Genomic DNA, 13,877 nt, shown 5'->3' on the forward strand with positions numbered 1-13,877 from the left:
AGAGAGAATTTAATTGAGTTTATTTTTAATTAAAAGTTTCAATTAAAGTGCCACGTTAATCATTGTAATCGGATCAAACATTATATAGATTTTAATGTTAACCAAATTAAAATTGTTGAATTTTATATTATAAATTAAAATTGAGATATTTTATCGTATACTTCAGTGTTAAGTTTGCCCATTTTCATTTTAAAAAGCGCATTATTTTATGTCTAGTGGCACTCGTCAAATCTCTAAGACATTTAAAGTATGTATAGTAAGCTATTTATTTATTGATATCGAGTAAATTGAGCGACCAAAAGGAAAGTAGGAATAACTTTCCATCAAGTTCACACTTTTTAATAAATAAATATAGATCTTTGATATTGATGCTGTTAGAAATATGCGGATTTTGTCAGAAATTTAATTTAGAAGGCTTAATTAATATGAAAAAAAGGCTTAATTAAAATATATAATTTATAAAATTAATATATATATATATATATATTAAATAAAATTGATTAGTAAAATTAAATAGAGTTAATTAGAATATAATGGATGCTTAGCATTAGGAATTATTAAAACAATATATTAATGGCTAAAATAAAACAACATATCAAATTTATCTTAAATTTAATTTTTTTTCAAAGTAATAATAAAAAATAAGTTTAATTAAAATTGTGGATTAAATAAAATAAATGAAATGGTTTTAATTTATGAAAGATTTTTTTTTAATTTGAATAAAATAAAATTATAGCAATTAGATTATGAAAAAAAAAATCATTAAAATTTATAAAATACAAGGGAAATGTGCTAAACTTTTATTTGATAATTTTATCCAATAATTTAAATTTCAAAGTAATTGCGATAAAATAGAATATTATTCTTTCAACAAGGTACTAAAAAATTTAGAGTTTTTTTTTATAAAACTATTAATAAATTCCTAAAATTTTTTAAATTATTGGCGCTCATTCAAAATCTAATTGACAGTAATAAAAAATATTAATTTTTGAGAAACTATTACTATATCTATATTCCTAAAAAATTTTTAAAATTTTTTAAAAAATTTTATGAGTCAGTACCCATAAAATTTATATAGCGATATTAAAAAATATAGTAAAACATACTAATTTTCAGAGAAATTATCTCTATACCCCTAAAAAATTTTAAAAATTCAAGGACCTAGTGTTCCCTTGGCCGTAAATAGTTACATCCCTGATTTTAACGATTGAATACGTGAACCTACAAAGTATAGATAGATTTCAATGAGGATGAAATTAAAGGATCTCGTGGCAAAACCTCTTATGGTCAAGTCTTTAGAGGGAATTTTCGTTCCTCAAAACCAGAATACAAGGAATGTAGGATGAAGATATAAGAGATCAAAGATCGGAGATTGTAGAGTCCTTTTTTTTTGGTGAATAAAAGAAGATTTTATTAAAGCAACTGATCAAAGCTTAGTACATCCTCAATAAAACTAGGAGCAGAATGACACCACTCAATCTTATCAGACATAGAAACAGTAGCTTTAGCTAGCAAATGAGCTGTCTGATTCACTGCTTGTCTAATACTGCAAAGAAAAATTACTAAGTTCTTGCAAAAGAAGTTGGCAATCCATAATGATTGAACCAACAATAGATAAATCTTGAACTCTACTAAAAATAGAATGAGCGAACAATTGAGAATCTGTTTCAAAATCTACATTATGCCATCTCTTACTCTTCACCCAACTCGAAGCTTCCCTGAAACTAGGAACTTTGAATTGAAGAGAGTCCATTCTACCCATAAAACACTTCACTTTGGCAGTCATAAAAATGCCATGCGAGTCGCGAAGAACCCAACAAACACCTACTCTTTCCTGGTTGACATTCAAAGTTGAATCAGTATTGCATTTGATCCGGTCTGGCATAAGAGGAAGCCATCTAGTAATCTGAGAAATAGCAGCAGAATTGTTCTCTAGAACCGGCAAAAATTGCGCATCTTGCTACTGCAATAACATCTTCCTGGCCTTAGCCACAACTTAGCTGGATTAAGAGAAATATTGCGCTAAAGTCGTTTATTTCTATAATCCCATATGCTCCAAAGAACGGCAAGAATAAGACATTCATCTTCAACACTAGTGGAACGAAAAAAATTGCCAAGCCAGTCCAAAATTTGAGAACCTGAAGTCTGCCAGAATCCAACACTCGATGCACGCCAATACTGCTGTGCAAAAAGACAATTGATGAGCACATGAAAAATAGATTCATCTTCCCCATTGCACATGAAGTAGCCACCTTGACCCTCAACACGACGGATTCTAAAATTAGATAATGTAGGCAGATTTTAGAGTCCTTACTTAAGCATACAGTCCACCTCTATACTTGTTTGCATGGCATGGTTATAAGGGCATGTGTCACTTCTTAGTAAGTGGTAGTTATTGTCCAACCACATACATCATATGCAGTTGTTTGGGGTTCACGCTTGATCCCTGACAGGGACTTGTATGGATCGCTTACTTCTCATGCTACTTCTGGTTATTGCAAGGTGATTTACGTGAGGCATCGTGGTAATAATATTTTCTCTTATACTTTACAGGCATGCTTCATTTATCATAGATACCTTAAGGTAATGTTTTTATGCTCAATGACGGAACTAAGGAGCTGAGGAGTGTTATAGCCTAGTTTAGTAAAAATAATAAAAAAAAATTATAACATATTTTTATAAAAAATTATCAATATATATAAATACATTTTAAATTTCACTTTAGCCCTTCTAAAATTAATTGCTAGCTCCATCATTGTTCACCGGAAGATTTTAAAATAAAATAAAATTATTAAAAAATATAAATATTAAAAAATAATGCTCTTTCTATAAATAATAAATATTTTTTTTTAATTTATAAAATAAATTTCAGATATTATATGAGATTAATATATTGAATCTACCTAATAATTCCTTTTTTGACGCTATATATCAAAATCTTCATTAATGGGTTGCCCAATCTTTACTTTATACTATTTGAATGTCAAATCAATCATACATATCATATTTACATGGTGTTAAATTTTTTAAGCGTTCAATCGGTTGTTTTTGTATAATCCCGTTTTATATGTCTTTCAACTTTCAATCCTTCCCCTGCCTATCTTTGTACCTTTGAGTTGTAGTTTATCGTTTTCTCATAAACTAATATCAGATACACTTTTTGGGGAGATACCTTTGGAGATACACTTTTTGGAGAGATACCTTTTGAGATTACTTCATTCTGAAGAAAAAAAAATTATCTGTAAAATTCACGAGAAATATTTTTTTAAAAAATATTTTTAATATTTTAGTGTTTAAAATATTTAAAAAGATAAATTAATAAAAAAATATTTTTATTATTTAACTATAATATGTATATGTCATATATATATATATATATATATATATATATTTATAAAAGATATATTTTATTAATTTATTTTTTTCGATCGTTTTAAACACTAAAAAATATTTTTTAAACCAGCAGAGCTATTTGTCAAATTTATATTAGGAACTAATATGTGAGTTTTATTAAAGTTGAACAATTTTGATGTAATTTACTCTTTAATTATTTAATAAACGAGGGTAATTTAGGAAAAAGAATATTCCAAATAGAGGTTCTCTTCCATTTATATAAAATTATAAATTGCAAAAACAGCGTTACTTAAATGATAGTGACACAACCTTTACACGTGCCCGTCCCAGAAAAAATTTGGAAAAATCAACCTTTTGGCAACTGCATATTCCAGAATCCTTTAGTCCCCTTAACAATTTTCATATCCAAACAGCCCCCTAGTCCCCTGCCCGCAAAATCTTTTTCGGTTTCTCTCATTTTCCTCTGGCCGACTACGTGAATCGCTCTCCCTTATCCTCGTGACTTCCCTTCTCTTTATATATAAAAATAGAGAGAGAGAGAGAGAGAGAGAGAGAGAGAGAGAGAGAGAGAAAGAAACAGAGGAAGTCTGGTTTTTGGTTTGTGGAGTGAGAGATACATAGGTACAGAGAGAGAGAGAGAGAGAGAGAGAGAGAGATGGAGGAGGAAGGGGGAGTTGTTGAGAAGAAGATAACTATTGGAGTCTGCGTGATGGAAAAGAAGGTGAAATGCGGATTGGAGGTTCTCTCTTTTTTTTTTTTTTTTTTTTTTTGTTTTGTTTGTTTTTAATGTATAATAATGAAAACAGCAAGAATGAATCTCTACAGATCAGAATAATGTAGGATTTTTATGTATTTCGGATTTTTTTTTTACTGAATGTGGTTTGTTTAGGTGTTATCGGCTCCAATGGGACGAATTCTAGAGAGATTACAGGCATTTGGTGAATTTGAGGTACATCGTGCATGAATTTTGTTGAAGGTCGAAAGTTGATTTTATTTTATTTTAATTTTGTTACTACTTTATGTTTGTAGATTATACATTTTGGGGACAAAGTCATTCTCGAAGATCCAATTGAGAGGTGCATTTTTGGATAATTAGTTGAAATCTCGTTTGATTACTGGTTTGCTGTGAATTGCTGTGCCAAACAATGTCTGGTTGTTTTTTTTTTCCTTTTATTGACATTTAGAGGCAGTGATTTTATTTTGTATTTACTATTACTGGTTTCCTATTGTTGTTAGATCGAGGGCCTGCTTGGCATCGCTATTGCTAATAGCTTATAGTTGGCAGCTTATAGCTGATTATAGAGGATATATCCTAACCTTATCATGTATAGCTAATAAGAGGATATATCATATTATTTATTTTATTATTGAAATAGATATTTTATTATTAATTTATTTATACAACATATGTAAAAATTAAAAATTTAACTTTTAAAAAATAATTATTTTTTAATGGATATACATTGTTTTATCATATAAAAATGAACATTTTAACTAGTTTAATTGTTGTTCATAATTAAATATTTATTTATAATTTCTTATAATTATAAATAATTTATTATTATAAAATATTAATTTGAAGACAAAAATTTTGTAATTAATAAATTTTAAAAGGCTAATATAGTCTAAATAAAAAATAAACTCCAATTAGCTATCACCTAATGACAAAAAGCTTTAAAAATAGAGCTGATGCAAACTGTAGCTATTTGGATATCTATCATGTATTAGCTACAGTTTTGGTAGATTTACCAAATAGGTTGGTTCAGTTATTTGAATATCTATTAGCTATTACCTGCATTCAATAGCTGAACTAAACATCCCTTAAGAAGTGATGCAAATATTCTGCAAAGAATATTTGCTGCAACTTAACTTGTCAAGGACCTCAAGGCATTGATTGGGGTTGACTCATTTTTTTTTTAGTGTAACTTTTTTAGCTTTTTAGATATACTTAAAATTTGAATTTTGCTGTAAAGCTAATATGAACATGCTTTTTGCATTTTGCCACGTGGTGTTGATGGTGGTAATAACTGTGGTAATAATGGTGGTACCGTGGCTGTAGCCACAATGATGTGAATGAATTGCCGATGATAGTTGCACGATGGCAACAGTGTTGGTTCACAAGTGATGACAGTGATTGTCTGCTGCTAGAAGAGTTATTTTATCATGCTGTGATAGTTATGCTGGCCTGGTGTGGTATTGATTTTGGTGGTGGCAATACAGCAGAATTTCATATGATAATAGATCCCTGGTTAATGTAGTAGTGGTGACTGGTGATTCATTTTCGAAAAGAAACAAAAACCCATTAATTTTCATGGTCTCTAACCAGTGATTAGCAATGTGAATAAAAAGTGTTGAAATTTTATTAATTAGTTGCATTTTACACCTGCACACTGGAGGTTATAAAATTTTGAATGATAACACAAAAATTGGGTAATTTAATGCTATAACCTAAAAAATGCAGAAAATCTTGAATTTCTTTTGGCATTTTATCTTTGCATTGTCCAACAGATGCAGCCAAATGTGAGAAAAACCTATACAAGAATGACGGAACATTGAGTAGTTAAGAATATTCTTTCTAGAACTGATGCACCAAAATCTTCCCCCACCTCTCCTTTCTCTCTCTTTTCCTAGTTATAAGCATTAAATAGAAATTTCCTTTTGCACATAATCCTATTGAATTTTCATCTTTATTTTTCCTACTTTATTATCCTATTATATGGCGATTATTTTCCTTCTAAGAATAGAGTTGTCAGTGAAAAATTGTTTGGTTAAAGCTTTTTTCTTTTTCAACTCTTCGCTGAAGTAAAATAAGTGACGTGTGCTTGTTGCTGCATGGTCTCCATTCAAAATAGTTGTCTATTTTCAAAATTTAGTATTTAAAAGGGCATGATGTTTGTGCTACTGATGTGGGGGAATGTTGCTACTTGTTTATATAGATTTTGTTATTCTCATCTCACATAATCAGTTTAAATTGTGGGCCCTTAGAATTTGATAATGTCAATTTTCTTTTGAAGACTACTAATTTGTTGCAGCGTTTGCTTATTCCAGCTGGCCAATATGTGATTGCTTGATTGCCTTCTATTCCAATGGCTATCCTCTTGAAAAGGCTGAGGCATATGCTGCTTTAAGGAAGTAAGTTTTACTTATTTTTTCTGTTCTTTTTTCTTATGATCAATTAACTATCAATGCCTTTCCATTCCAGGATAAGATCAACTGCGAATTCCTTCTTATTTGTCTATTTTACATTTCCTTCTTATGGTTTACCATCTGTTGTACATTCACAGAACTTCTTTTGTGGATTTAATTTTGATTGTTAAAAATTACCAGTCCACTTTGTTGAGTTTAAGCATGCCAACTTGTAACTAGTCCATTTTTTGTTCACCATTATTTCATATGATTGCGTAATTCAATAATAACCAAATTTCAACAAACTCCTTCCATTTGTTATACATTAACAGAACTTCTGTTGTAGATATTACCAGTCCACTTTGTTCTTCTTTAATGATGGTAATTTGTACATCATTAACCAATCTATTTTGTTCACGGTGATTTTTGTATGATCATGTTGTTGAATAAAATTCCAGCAAACACTTTGCTTATTGCAGTACGTTCATTTTTAAATGACTGAATATGGAATTATGTATTTATAATTGTGATATGCTTCTTATGAAAATTTAATGCTATTGTTGTGTTTGTTTCCATTAATCATCTACATTGATGATGCAACTTTTCTAAATTTGCATAGTGTGTGTGGGATCATGTTCTTGATTCAGGCCTTATCTGGTGAATGAATTAGAGCCACAACACCTTCTTCATGACCGAAGGAAGGTATACCAGGTATGCAGTGCAAACTTCCTCCTTACTATCAAGATTCAGATTCAATTTTTCAGTGTTTTCATATGTTGTAGCTGCATATCCTTTTTTTGGGAAACACTGGATATATCCAGCAAAACAGTTTTCTATTCACCACTCTTTTGCAATGCACTGGGCTTTGTGTGTTTTCTTTTTTCTCGGGGGCAATTGTTTGCGCATGATCAGTCAATACACTCCAGGAGATGATATTAATTGATAGAGTTAGGAAACTTAAGGGAATGAGAATGGAAAAGAACAAAGAAGAAACTTGTATTAATCTTAAAATAGAAATCAGAATTACAGCAATACTCTCTTCTCTCTTCTACTGATAATATGACTGATGGCAATATGAAATAGGAAAATAACAAGATAAATCCAAGAGTCAGATTCCTTCTTGGCCTAGCAAAGCTGCTGTTACAATTCAGAAATAACTCTCTCTCTCTCTCTCTCTCTCTCTCTCTCTCACTCCTTACTATTTCTCAATGCAGCAATAAAAAGAGAATAAGAAATAACAATTCCAGGAGACAAGCTCGTCGCCCAGCAGAAATGCCGAATACAAAGAATCACTCTTCAAAATTGCGTCTGCTTTATTTTCTCTTTGTATAAGGTTGCTCTTCACATGGTCCTTCCCATGCCCGGCAGTCTACCAGCTGTCCTTCCATGATTTCCTCTAACTGATTCTCCTCTCTAGAAGCTTTTGCCAACTCATCTATGCACCAGCTCCCTTGAACTCTCATCTAGAATAAACATTACTAGGCCTTCAATTCTTCCAGCCCAAGCTTTTCACCTGATCCATATCATTAATGCACTCCTGTAATATATTTCGTAAAGGTCTTTAAGTCCTCATGGATACAATTAAGCTGTATCATTTTAATTATTATTTCCCATTATAGTGTTTGAATGAGATATTAATAAAATATTTATTTATTTTTTTGGGGATACAAGCATCTTGAAGTTTACGGAATCCCTGTTCCAAGATATGCCCTTGTTAATAGAGAATTTCCATATCAAGAACTGGATTATTTTATTGAGGAAGAAGATTTTGTTGAGGTTCATGGCAATCGTTTTTGGAAGCCATTTGTGGAGAAGCCTATTGATGGTGAGCATATTAATAACGTACCAATTAGTTCTCTATTCTTTGCGCTTGTGCTCATTACTATTTAGGCAAATGATGTGAAAATGCACCTTATTTTTTGCATGATGCTTCAATCTGGTTTAAGAAAAGAAAAAAGGGAAAAAAAAGAGTTATTTTGTATTTTTAATGCTTTTGACCTGCAAAAGTTATTATTCTGACACTGTATTTCATCTGATTCATTCTTCCATTGTTCATAGAACACACACACAAAAAAAAAAAAAAGTAATGTGTGAATAAAATACAAATATGAGTTGATAAGATAAATGATTTTTGTGCATCAAGGCCTTGATCACATGCTTGCCTATCTTGGCAACTTTATTATGGCCTCTTGGATTTTGTTGTCTCATTATTTCAAATGAATGGGGTGGATGGAAGAAGATAGAAATTGTAATTGTAATTCTCATATTCTCAGTTATGCAACTTTCTAGCCATTTTTTCATCATAAGAACAATTTGGTGTTCTATTATGCCTGTATGTGGTTCTGTGGTAAAATTCTTGAGCTGCCAAACTTAAGTACGTGGATACAAGTCTTGACAGCCAACATTTCATGGAAATGCAGAAAATCAAGAATATATTGAAAATAGGGAGCAGCTTTGTCAAGATAATGTTAGGTGCTGGTCCTCCATAATTTTTTGACTTGTTCTTTTGCTTAACTTCTATTCCATAGCATCAGAACTGCAGATTATTGTTTTTTCATGATCTGGCGAAGCTCAATTAACTTTAAACCATTAAAATCAAAGATGAGCTTGACGAGTGTACCTGTGTTGGTGTTTTTCAATTTTGCATAACTTCTATAGTAAGATACAATTTGTTTTAGTCATTAAGGAAATTATTCTCTTCTATTAGGAGTTTAAAGGTTCAATTGTTTGTGATTTACACAGGATGGTTGTGTTAAATTATTACTGCCTATGGAGTTTTATTTAACAAATTTTTAACCACATTATTTGTTTGAAGTAGCATTTGCATCAGTAAAATTTGCTTTTCCAATAAGCATATTTGATAATGAATTACATGTTATGCTCTTATCAAGGGGATGATCATAGTATCATGATATATTATCCCAGCTCAGCAGGTGGGGGCATGAAGGCACTATTTCGGAAGGTACGATCATTTCTCAAAAAATTTTCATCTGTATAGTTCAAAATTAAAAAGCAGTTACTCTTTGTTTCTTCTATTATGACCAAGTGTAATTATGTCATGTAAAATATGCATTTTTGAAGCCTAGGTGATTCTTCCATGAAAAGAATTTGTGACATGTATATCAGAAATGGATTAGTATACTTGGTTATGCTGGTTTATAGAAAACTAGAAGCATTACATATTTCTGAGGATTTAACCCAAAATCGTTTAGATTGGAGAAAGCCAATTCATATAGCCGACCCCAAATTTTTGGGATAAAGGCTTAGTTGAGTTGAGATGAGTTGATACCCAACTCCATTGTTAAGATTGCCTCACCTTGTTGCATAGTTGTGAACTTATTAAAGCATAACTGTTTTATCAGATTTAACATGTAATTATTTGCATTTCACGTATCAGTATGTGCAATAGCTCTTTTGCTTCATTTTTTTTTAGTGATAGAGTTGGGAACAATTAACAAATAGTGTGAAATAAGAGACTATAACTTCAATTGATTAAAATGGCAGACTGCCTTACAATTCATTAAGGGCTCAGTGGTACAATAATGTCACTCCTCTTCTATCTTTTTCCTTACGGCAGAATTCAACTAGAAGAAAAAAAGAAAACAACAAATAAGGACCAGGAGGTCTCCTCCCGAACTAGCCAATAATCTAGCCCTAGATTACAGCAAAAAATAGATTAAAACTCTCTCCACTCTTCATGGCTGTGGCTGGCTTCTCCTATTTATACTTGCATTTGGCGTTCCTTTCTGTTAGCATTTCCAAGCGCCTGTGTTCCCATAATTCCCTCAAACAGAAGTGAATTCTCTTTTCTAACTTTCAATTGCATGCTTCTTGAATCTTCTCCCCTACCTTCAATTATTCTTTCACTTGATTCCTCTATTACTCCTGTAGTACGCTCTCAATTGCTTTGGGCCTGGATTAGCTTTTCCTGGGCTTATAGCTGTGTTACTAACAGATAGGCATCTACTTTCATTATGTATAGTAATACTTATACCTGACTATTTTAATTTCAGGTTGGAAACCGGTCAAGTGAGTTCCACCCAGAGGTTAGAAGAGTAAGGCGTGAAGGCTCTTATATATATGAAGAATTTATGCCAACAGGAGGAACAGATGTCAAGGTTGTATAATTGGCTTTTATATTACTTCCTTTAACATGTTTGTTTAATCTACAATTTTTTAAGCAGATGAAGTCAAACACATGCATTTTCCTTGGCACAATACTTGAACAAAGCTCTCCTAAACTTAAGTTTGTTGGATTGAGATTTGAGTCAGTGACTTGCTTTAAATTAGTTGGATTATTCTTCTAGGGGTCCATTGATTTTGGAAGATTTTATAAAAATGTAATGATATTAACTTGTAATCATCTCAGTCAGTCATTGCTTTATTATGTGGTTTGTAAGTTCTTCTCAGTTTTTGGGATTCATTGTTGTTGGCAATTATCTCCAGTAATGCATTTATCCTTCTTGGGGTATACAGCTTTTCTTTGCTTTCAATATTTAATTATGTGTTAATTACTTTCATTTTTCCAAGTGTTATGAATAGTTTGCCTTTTCGACTCATTAAATGATTATAGGTATATACTGTTGGCCCTGAATACGCACATGCTGAGGCAAGGAAGTCTCCTGTTGTTGATGGTGTTGTTATGAGAAACCCTGATGGCAAGGAAGTAATTCCCTTAACCTATCCAGTTTACTAGCATCTCTGCATCTCTCTCTCTCTCTCTCTCTCTCTCTCTCTCTATATATATATATATATATATATATATATATATATAATATTTTATTTAAGAAACCTATACACTGATATTTACCCAACCACCCACACTCACATATATAAAGACTGATTTACCCTCTTATATTTTAATTCCTTGTTTCTCAAATCCCTATTAATTTTTCTTGTTACTTTGGTAATATTGGATTTTTAGTCAGATTTAAGTGTGAGGATATATTTGGATGTTCCATGTAGGTGGTAAATGATTCATTTGAGTTGTTTCATATGAGAAACATCCATTTTGATAACTGATGATTAATATATTCTCATATGGTTGATCTGAAAGTCAAATGAATGTGAATCAAGATATGGAAAATTATAGAGAAGACGAATAGAGAAGCTGGAGTGTAAAACAATAGAGAAGGGAGAGAGAAAACAAACTTGGTTGTGTGCTGTAGAAAAATTTGAAACAGTAGTCTCTTTCTGCATTGTATTGAAAGGCTGTCTAGTAATGTTGGCTTCTTTCTTCTTTATAATAATCATGGTAAGGTCGCTTACATAGTCAAATTAATGGTGGAGGTTTGAGATTTGTTGATAAAATAACTTTAAAAAGAAAAAACAACTGCAGAATAAAATATTGCAAAGACTTGCCTAGGTGCATTCCTTATTAAAATTGCATGCCTTCAGTGAGTGAGTAGGTGATTAATCTGCTTTGACTTCTAACTGTATTGTCTGTGTTCCCCCTGGGATTTTAAAGGGTGGGTGATTATCATAACCGACATTGCATATTTGTGGTACAATGGGAGATCATTGGCATGACTCAAAATCAACTGTAGCTAGCACTTTTAGGTGATGGGCATACGGTAATATTCAAAGTTATAAGATCTAAATTGAAGTCTGTTCAGTTTTTCTGACTAGTTAAGGAAGCAGTGTATCTTAAACTTTTCATAACCGACATTGCATCTTTGTGGTACAATGGGAGATCATTGGCATGACTCAAAATCAACTGTAAATAGCACTTTCAGGTGATGGGCATGTGGTAATATTCAAAGTTATAAGATCTAAATTGAAGTCTGTTCAGTTTTTCTGACTAGTTAAGAAAGCAGAGTATCTTAAACTTTTCTTCTTGTGTCACATCCCAAGCTAAGCAGGTTCTAGGTTTTCATTTCCATGAGCTGGTGAATATTTCTTTCTTGCTCTTGTGATACAATGTGTCTACAGAATTGTGAGGTTTAGAATTGGTACTTAATAAAATAGATCTTATCACCTGTACTGAATTACGTAGACTCTGGTTTATGTAATTTTTTTGGTCTTCTAGTATTTTTTCATGTCCCATGTTTTTGCAAATTCTTTTGGCTTCACTGAACCTCGTTACGGTGTTTCCTTTTTCATGGAAGTCTAGTGAAACTAGTAATTGGCAAATGTCTGAATATCATTTAGAAAGGGAAAGAAAGGAACAACCAACTGATATGATTAGGTTCCTATATTAACCAATTATTTTTAGTTTGAGCATATAACAACAAACAAAAATGACACTCCTTATGTTGAAGTTAACATTGTTGTTTTGGGCTTCAGAGATGATATGTTTGAAACATATGGTTGTTACTTTGTTCCTCAGGTGAGGTATCCTGTCTTACTGACACCTAACGAGAAGCAAATGGCAAGAGAGGTTTGCATTGCATTTAGGCAAGCGGTACGTCATCAGAATTGTGTTAAAAATAATTAGTGGTCTTCTGATTTACAAGATGTTATTGCTCTACTAACTTGATTGTGGCTAATTTGAAATATCTAATGCATTCTGGTTTCTGTTTGTTTTAGTTTCTGTAACTTTGTCTAAAGTGCTACTGCATCTGTTTATCCATTTTTGCGTTGATTATTGCATCCATTGAATCATTAATGAACTGGGGCAGATTTTTTGCCTTAACAGTATTTCATTTGCACTTGTGAAGTTTGCCAGAACAATGAAAACATTTTATTGTTGCCTTGTCCTATCAGGTTGTTCAAATTCTGCATCCTCCTTGTTAATTCTATTTTTGCAACAAAAGTAGATCTTGTATCAAATCTCGATATAGGCACTTCAATTCTTATTGGTGTAATTACCTAGGCTAGACTTTGCTTTTTTTTCCATTTGGATTCAAACTTTTATCAGTGTATTTGAAGTTTGAATTCTCTTTTCAGGGGTTACACTTGAGCTCTCTTGAATACTTCATTTAGTAGATAGTTTGTGATTGTCAATTTTGTAATATGAGGAAGTGTCAACATGTTAAACTTGTCTTCCTTTGGTTAAATGCTAAAGCGAGTTGTACAAGTAAAATCAACTTCTATTTTATTGGTCTAGTTTATGATCATATTGTATTGTTCTCATCATAACATCATATTTTTATGCAATTATATCATCATATTGTACCCATTGCTTGCAGGTTTGTGGGTTTGACCTCTTGCGTTGTGAAGGAAGATCGTATGTTTGCGATGTGAATGGATGGAGTTTTGTGAAAAATTCCTACAAGTAATACTTACTTTCTTCTTATTCTAATGGAGGGTAAATTAATGAGTTGCTAAAAGCAATTGAAATACTCATTATGGTTGAAGGTTACATTATTGAATTTCTTCTCCAAAAGGAACCATAAAGAATAAAAGAGAAGAAAAAAAAAATCATCCCTCTGCCACTATTTGCGTTTTTGCCTTTG

The 13,877-nt window shown here is 31.7% G+C and overlaps 1 protein-coding gene across 2 annotated transcripts in view; it reads left to right on the forward strand.

Moving 5' to 3' along the window:
* The first annotated feature begins 3,734 nt into the window (after positions 1-3,734).
* LOC110649775 (inositol hexakisphosphate and diphosphoinositol-pentakisphosphate kinase VIP2) overlaps positions 3,735-13,877 on the forward strand; it is a 38,406-nt gene continuing 28,263 nt past the window's right edge. The window contains exons 1-11 of one of the 2 annotated variants that reach the window (XM_021804471.2): positions 3,735-4,093; positions 4,244-4,303; positions 4,384-4,430; positions 6,403-6,486; positions 7,128-7,191; positions 8,152-8,305; positions 9,372-9,442; positions 10,494-10,598; positions 11,054-11,146; positions 12,809-12,883; positions 13,611-13,696. In XM_021804471.2, the coding sequence (XP_021660163.1) occupies positions 4,010-4,093; positions 4,244-4,303; positions 4,384-4,430; positions 6,403-6,486; positions 7,128-7,191; positions 8,152-8,305; positions 9,372-9,442; positions 10,494-10,598; positions 11,054-11,146; positions 12,809-12,883; positions 13,611-13,696 (923 nt within the window). In that variant the 5' untranslated portion in view covers positions 3,735-4,009. The remainder of the gene's footprint in view (positions 4,094-4,243; positions 4,304-4,383; positions 4,431-6,402; positions 6,487-7,127; positions 7,192-8,151; positions 8,306-9,371; positions 9,443-10,493; positions 10,599-11,053; positions 11,147-12,808; positions 12,884-13,610; positions 13,697-13,877) is intronic. The other variant, XM_021804472.2, reaches the window with a different exon arrangement.

Source organism: Hevea brasiliensis, chromosome 15, assembly GCF_030052815.1.
Source record: "Hevea brasiliensis isolate MT/VB/25A 57/8 chromosome 15, ASM3005281v1, whole genome shotgun sequence".
Classification (NCBI taxonomy): Eukaryota; Viridiplantae; Streptophyta; class Magnoliopsida; order Malpighiales; family Euphorbiaceae; genus Hevea; species Hevea brasiliensis.